The sequence below is a fragment of the Limulus polyphemus genome, unplaced genomic scaffold (assembly GCF_000517525.1).
Source record: "Limulus polyphemus unplaced genomic scaffold, Limulus_polyphemus-2.1.2 Scaffold551, whole genome shotgun sequence".
Taxonomy (NCBI): domain Eukaryota; kingdom Metazoa; phylum Arthropoda; class Merostomata; order Xiphosura; family Limulidae; genus Limulus; species Limulus polyphemus.
In genome coordinates, this window is record NW_013666161.1 from 492,003 (window position 1) to 500,497 (window position 8,495).

An 8,495-nucleotide genomic window follows, 5' to 3' on the forward strand; every position below is an offset into this window, starting at 1 on the left:
GACCCTTTGTAATTTGGGTTCATCATAAGCGCACTTTATTCGTGTTACATTACACACATCCATTTCTACCTGTCTCGGAAAACTGGTTTTCTTACCATAAAATATTTTAATACATTAAAAATCACGAGGGAAACACAGACATATAACCTTAACAATTCATACCAAGAGACCTTACTGCTATATACAGATACTGTTGCAACGACCATGACCTCAGGGAATAATAAATTTACTGCGTTTTCTCTTTTGAAAAATGTTACTTTGGTCATAACCCTGAGGTGATACAGAAATTAATACTATTCTTTCTAAATTTTACTTTTACCTTGGCCGTGGGAACAAAATGAAAAAGTTACTTTGACCCCAATAATAAACAATCATCAGTAAGTTTTAGCATTTTTACTCTCATATAGACCCAAGAAGTAATACTATTACTTTGAACTTAATTTAGGTTTATTATTTTCCCGGGTGATCACGTTTTTTAACACTGGTATTTTTTTCTGTGAAATGATAAACTCGATAAAAATTATTTTTTTTTATCTTTTTATGGAAGAAAGTGTTCGTTGACCTGAGGAATGAAGAACAGAATTCACTCTGCTTTTAACAACCTTAATTATCCTGGAGTAACAGATGGCAAACAAAAACCATTTTTTTCAGCTTTCCCCTAGCAGTTACTTTAAAAAGTTGAATTACATGCGTTAATTTAATTTGATTCAATAAAATAATAAAGGGAAGAATGATGATGTTTTACTGCTGCACTTGATTATTGTAATGTATCTTTGATCTTGATTGGAGCATATTTTTTAAAACATTATAAACAACATATTTCAAGTTTATTTGTTTTTTTGCAATGAATATATGGGGGATTCAACGTTTTTTGTTTTTTTTTGGAAGTGTCTCTAATTTTGGTTGAGGCATATTTTTTACGAATGTTCATACTCCAAACTTCATTAACCCTTCGGGCCATGGTCATATCGTTAGGTTTGCACCCCTGATTATATAGGTTTGTTGATCGAAATGTAACATGCTACTGTAGGCTTGTTGCGAGATCCAAGGTCTTGCCTCATAATACGAAGAATGAGTGAAACTAAATACACCAAATTGTTATTGGAATTATTCTGTTATTATACTATAAATGATGATAATACATCATCGTAAAGAGAAACTTCCCCTTCTTATCGTTCAACAAACGTGAACAAGAAGCACTGTTTCCTACCTTTAAGCACGTACAATATGACGTTGAACAGAAAACTGCTACTTTGTAAAATTCCATCTGCTTGATAAATACGAGCCCTGTCCTACTGTGACACATAGGAAATTGTTAACTTACAACTAATTTCTATAAAGATTTCAAATTTCAAAAATAACCGTTTATAAATTTACAACTTCTCTCGTGTCGAGAGACGTACTACACTATTTAGGCTTAAACAGCATCTGTGTATATATAACTTTCTTAATGCTGCACACAGATTAAAAAGATTAAAGTATCCGTCGCCTACTATAGAAGAAACAAAGTATTTATCGTTACCATAGAAAAACCGAAAATGGAAACACACTGGAAGCCCCCTTCCTGGGGTATTCGCAATGCAACAAATGTATTGTTTAACATACACTATAGAATTACATGTACAAGAAAACCTTAAGTTTTATGGATTTGAGGTTAAATGTTCAAGCCTATGCCACGAATCTCTCAGGAAACAGAAACAATAAAAAACAAAACAAGGTGTTCTGAACAAAGATCGGTTTCCAACCCCACTTCATGTTTTTGGTGGAGATGAGTCACAACATACAGTAAATTGTTTAAACTCTTCACCAAAGTAATATTTTACATTTTAGCGATTCTTACATAATTCTTCAGCAGATGTATAAATGTCTATACTATTTTTAACTTAAGATTATATTAAAATATAAAGTCAATAAGCCTTTATCACAATTAATTACTGAAAACTACTGTTCTGTTCGATTACTGTGTAGCGGCACCTCGTGGAAGACACGTAAACCTCATACTTTGAGAGAATGTTTACTTTTACTGGAAAAATAATCACACTTATTATATCTGTGTTGATAGATGCACTTTCTACAATAATTAAAATGTTTTTATGTACAATCTCTTAATGTGGATTTTTTTCCTGTTACCAAAACAAAACATTATAGAATTAGTACAAAATATTATCCGTTTCTTTTTCTAGTAGAACACTTTCTATGATACCTTTCAATTATTGAATATAGTCATGTGAACATCTATAGGACGTTCATTATATATTTATCTTAATCTGATTATACTCGTCCAAGGATTAAAATCCTCGGCACAAACACAGGACTGAAAGTTAGATTGGTTGTGTGTAACATCACATCACAATAGAATGATGATAATTTTTAACAGATCTTTCTTTAGTGGTCCTATACAGGTTTCTCAAATAAAGAATATAAATCATCTCGACCGCACACCCTATGTGCCTTGCGCCGCTACCGAAGAAGCCTTTCGATCAATACCAGAGCTCATCGGCTCTACATGCAACACGCAAAATCTTGATCGAAACACAAGACATATCAATCAATTACCGTTTGTCAATGATCAATGTTATGCAATGCTACACAAACAACAGATCTACAGATAGGCATTGTATACCTTACGGATTAAAAGTTGTCTAACAATGGGTAAAGGAACACACGAGTTAACTAGATACTTATATTGATCAGATTCCACTCGTCCAAGAATTAGGATCTCCGACAAACAAATAAAAAAAAAAAGGATTGAAAGATACTAGCTTTTAAAGGAGCGAAAAGTAAATCGAAACTATCTAATCACCAGTTTACCAGGTACACTATTTCACGAACAACTTTCAACAACAAACAGAATAATACTGGTCGGTTAAAACAATGTAACCAATTTACTTTATTTTGTGTGTGTGTTTCTTGAAAGAGAGTTGCAGTACGCAATCAACAATAGTATGGGGACCTTATTTTGCATACTTTTGAGACAATGCCTAACATGGTTTGATTGGATTAAGAAATCGCTTCGTCTTCATTGTAACACAGAAACAATGCCAGATAAGGTTTATATCTATTGTATGGTTGACCTAGTTTGGCTGGCATTTCTTCAAATACAACTCTTTTCAGAGACAGAAAAGTAACACATAAGCTTGACAACTTCTTATCTACAAACCACCCACAGATAAAATAGAAAAAAACAATACGTTTTGCTGGAAGATTAAATTCTAGGATCACGACAAGCCTAACTGAAACCAGGAAATGCCAGAACAGAAAGTTTCTATATAAAAAAAAAGGAGTATTTTATCAATATAAAGGACAGGGGTGGAGGGAGGGGAGGATTTTGCTCCTTACGTTTCCCTCGTAGGAGAAACAAAATAAGGAATACTTAAGAATCATGTTCTACACTAGAATAGTTTCTCAAGCATTGGAAGAAAGAAAACGACGCGCTTGTTACATGCAATGTTACGTTGTGAAAAATTACTGCAAACTGCTTTCATTCCATTGTTTCAGTGTATGTACTACAATTACGTGAGAAGCTAGAAAGAGATAGTATAGCCGAGCTAAAGCCTTATTTAGTACAAATAGAGTAATTGTTTTATCATTTCCTCTCGTAAAAACATTGGAAAACAAGATCAGGTTTATTGTCAGTCAAATTGTTTAATCTAAAATAACATATCAACTTAAAAATATTGCAGCAGTTAAAACACCCCCCCCCCCAAAAAAATCCCCTTTATAAATAGATAATACGGAACACTGTAAATGTCTTCCGTTATCTTGTACTAGTTAAAACATTTTTTAAAATGTTTTCTAGAATCCATCTCTAGAAACGATTTTGTCCGCTAGATGGCATCCTAACACACACATGCTCAATAATTAACAAAGTGCTAATTGTTTTGGTGTTAACTTCATTTTAATTTTTACCCATGTTTTTTAAGTAATTAAGTCATAACATTATAAGTTGTTGAAATCTCTTTACCCATGAAAATAAAAATTACTAACAATTTAGCTTTGCAAACTGAAAGCCTCGGACGCAGTTGCTTCTCATAATAACACCCTCAGAATGTTTCTAACAGAACACAGAAATCATAGCTATAACCAAGTTGGAAGACTATTTGCCTCGGCCATGGAGCCAGATGTGCAAAAGGACAGTCAACTCGGAAGAACATGAAGAACAACATCTTCTCACACACGATCTGAAAATGTACAACGAAGCAAAATTCAATAAAAAGGGAGAATGAAACTAGAGCTTTATTGAAAACCCAACGGCGTTGTTTGTTTTATTTTTTCTAATTTCGTGCAAATTTACACGAGGGTTATCTGCGCTAGCCGTCCCTAATTTAGCAGTGAAAGATTCTTGGGCTACTCTTATCAACGAATAGTGGAATTGACTGAATTATAACGCTGAAAGGGCGAGCATATTTGGTGGGACTGGGATTAGAACCCGCGACCCTCAGATTGCGAGTCGAACGCCCTAACCACCAAGCCATGCCATGCCTGCAGGCGTTTTAAGAATGACAAACTAAAACGGAGGGAGAGAAAAACGGAAAAGAGAAAGCGAACCTAAGTACAGACAGAACAGAGGAAATATAGAATAAATACGAATCGAGAGGTGTATTTTTGTATTATTAATGAAAAAAGCATATGAAAAAGCCATATACACATGATAAATCTGAACTGATAACATGAGCGTGATGAAGAAACACAACTTGCACACTGAAAGGTGAGAACAAGTTATTGTGTTTCAAATAATAAAATATTCTCCAAGTTATACAACAAAATCTGGGCCGTGACCGAATTATTTGAAATTCAAATTTTTATTAACCTTTTTTTTTTCGTTACACGTCTAGTCTGTTGTTACAACTAGAACTATGACGTGTTTCTCTATTGCCTTCTATTTGTATCTTAAAAGAAATATATAGGTATATGTAATGCTATCTGGTGGAACCCCTTCATCATCATTATGAACTTTGATGTGAACATCATTTTCTCACGATACAGAAAGTAATAGCAAATGAAGTAATGGATTTCTTTCATTATGAACAGAAATGATATCAAGTATGTCCTGCTCTGTAAAAAACCGTTTATCCACAAATATGGGTTAGCAAATACCCATTACAACAAAACACTACGTACAAACAATTTGAGGATCCAAACACGTGCAATTGGTTTTTGTACCAATTTTTACGCATAGCAAGTGTTTATGCTAACCTCACGAGAAACTTCCCTCAGATAGTGACAATTTACATAGGAAGTGACATCATTTAAAAAACAACTGAACATTTTTAGGCAATTTTACAGCCGTGAGATTTGAATTTATCTGTCATTTATTGTCCAAATAGGAGGATATAAGGGTTCACTTTTCTTTAACAACACTGTAATAATTTGTTTTGGAAGTATAACTGACCAATAAAATCTGTCTGTAGCCAAGCCTCGAATCACTGTTACAGTCACGCTACAGTCTCGCAGGTATATAAAAGCCATCAGAAGTCTACTGGGCTTTTAAGGTAGCAGGTGATTATCGTTAAGGGCTACATGCAGGGCAACGAACTCGTTACCTGATTAAGGAAACACATCACGTACATATAGGTATTATACTGTAGCGTTACGAGCAGACTGGAGACAAATGACATCAACGTTTTAATTAAAGTTCAGCTAACATTGTACCAACTCTTGTCCTTTATCGGCAGTAAAATTCTGTTCAGCTTTCTAAATTCTAAAAACTTCCATAACCACACGAGAAAATCTGGCAATCGATCCCCGAAAGGAGTACATAATATATTGATTTTTTTTCAAGTTATTATATGTCATCCGAAAGGATAGAAGAATAAAGGATAAGAAAAAAATAATAAGGTAAACACAGAGACTAAACAGGAAATCAGGGTAAGAAAGAAATAAGAACCACACCAAATTAACTGAATGTTCCAAATTACGAAATGGGGAAACTAAGATAAGACAAACAAATAAAATCATGTTTGACATTTCACTAAATGAGAAACTGGGGTAAGAAATGAATATGAAACACAAAAATTACACGGTTTAATTCACCGAATGGAAAATTTATGATAAGAACAAAACAACAAACAAGACTTCAAGTTTCAACTTACCGAACAGGAAACTATGCTCACCACGTATGTCGAAACTCAGTTTTTAGCGTTGTGAGCCTAAGTTACTTGAAACACAAAACTGTGTCCATACATCTTCCTGAAACAGTTAATCTGCTAACACCTGACATCACATCTACATGAAACAGTTAATCTGGTAACACCTGACATCACATCTACATGAAACAGTTAATCTGGTAGCACCTGACATCACATCTACATAAAACAGTTAATCTGGTAACACCCGACATCACATCTACATAAAACAGTTAATCTGTTAACACGCTAACACCTGACATTATATCTACCCGAAACAGTTACTATTCCCGTTATCGTAAGTGCTATCGTCAGAATGTTTTATTTTTATGTTCTCCCACGTTTTTTTTTTTTTTGTACATTTCATACAAAGTGGAGATATTTTTTTCCTGTTTCATATTACCAGTTTTAAATGATAACTTACCTTTATTGCTCTTCACAGTTACTATTCCCGTCACATCTACTCGATAGCTACTCTGTTAAAAACTAACATCTGATATATCATCTATCTAAAACAGTTACTATTATCACATCTACTCGAAAGAGTTACTCAGTCAAAACGCTAACATCTGACTACGCATGTCACAGTTACTTAACTATATCGGCTTTTTGAACAGTTTGTTCTAAACTATTTATGCGCCAAGTTGTTAGTGATTCTACACGTTTGATGGTTTGAGGGTTTCTAATAATATACCAGTCACACACACAAATACCATCTGTATTACAGCTGATCCTACTCATTACTGCTGGGGGTGTCATAGGTATATCGTATATTGAAAATGTGTGATTTCACCCAATTTTCTGGGTCAGTTCTTCACGCTGTACCAAACAAAAACCATTAAATAAATCAATATGTTGTGAAGCTCATCGGTAGGAAACGGCATAAAAACAAATCTGTAATCAAAGGGCGAACATGTTAAACTGACTGCATATATAACAGTAACCAACAGTTTGGAAATGCAGTGGAACTAATAACAATTGAAAAAACAAACAAACAAAAAACGCCACGTTGAACAAGAATAATTACCGTCTTATTAGGTCACACCCATTATGGCATTCGCGATTCTATACCGTAGGATTTTGGTATTGTTACCGCGTTCAAAAGGTTGTACGTTCTTATTGTTCTCAACTCGGAAGCAGTACATGCAGGATATACACTCGTCGAAATACAAACTCTACGGGAGTATTAAAAAACAAGACACTGCATATAGGAGACTATAGAACAAATAGTGTGTTTTATACTTTGACAAGCTGGTGTTGACATCAAGCTCTTAGCATAGAGAGTAGAATGTTGTCCATTTAAAACTACACGCAGTTGGAGTCTTTAGAAAATTCAACGCTAGTATACATCCTCTCCGACAGCCGTCTTTCCAACATTTATCCCACAAGACCACACGCGACTTTTTGAAGAACAGATATTCTACAAGAAAAGACCTGAAAGATATTACAACGAGTATTTCAAGGCAGATTACTATGCTAAATTACAAACAAGCTTGGAATTCCTTTTTTTCTTACATGGGAATTCAAATGGTAGTTTATTTTTTTTCCTACCAAATTACGTTCAGGAATTATCAAATTAAACATGTATTCGCATATGATATACCACCCACACACTTCTCTTTCAAAGTTCTCTGAGTATCATTTGCTTGAAGATAAATAATATCCAGATACAAGTGCAAATACACTTACCCGGTCCTTGCCCTGGCCTGAAAGAAAATGGAAACGCTGGGAAACAGTTTCATATTTACAGTACCAGACGAGTCTCATTAAAATTGTCCGAATTACCGTTGATCATAACATTTCACATTATGTCTACCCTATACGACAACCTAAACCTTTGTCGACTGTAATGTTCACGTGCACACATCACCCTTACGTGACATTACGTCACAAAACTCACGCATGACCGTCCAGTTTTTGTCTGTTTGCTTTGTTTGTGGTTTTTATCAAAGAAAGCCTGAACTATCGAACATCATACGAGTCTTCTTTAATCTAGTTTACGGCTGAGGAACGGTGAACAAAAAGAACGAATGACTTATGACTATAACATAGTTACTCGAGGAATAAGGAAGATAACATAACCTGTATTTTGAACTTTTTCTTTCTTTCGATTCTAACCTCAATGCACAAAGACGGAGAGTTAATCGCATTTTGCTAATACAATGGCGAATAGTCGTGAATGCGAGCGTGGCAACATGTTTAGTACATATATATTTCGTTCATGGAGAATTTCAGACCATTCGACAGTGCAATGTCGTTACGTGTAAACTTATGGCTAGGGGTATATATCACAGTGCAATGTCGTTACGTGTAAACTTATGGCTAGTGGTATATATCACAGACCTTTTGCGAGAAAAGACATTCATATAT

At 34.5% G+C, this 8,495-nt stretch overlaps 1 protein-coding gene across 2 annotated transcripts in view; it reads right to left on the reverse strand.

Annotated features, from left to right (window-relative positions):
- Positions 1 to 8,495, reverse strand: part of LOC106459040 (MOB kinase activator-like 2) — a 52,971-nt gene that overhangs the window by 28,088 nt on the left and 16,388 nt on the right. The window contains exon 1 of one of the 2 annotated variants that reach the window (XM_022385423.1): positions 7,815 to 7,919. The exons of the other annotated variant lie outside the window; for it this stretch is intronic. Coding sequence (XP_022241131.1) covers positions 7,815 to 7,867 — 53 coding nt within the window. The 5' untranslated portion in view covers positions 7,868 to 7,919. Of the gene's footprint in view, positions 1 to 7,814; positions 7,920 to 8,495 lie in introns of those variants that run through there. 2 annotated transcript variants of the gene reach the window in all.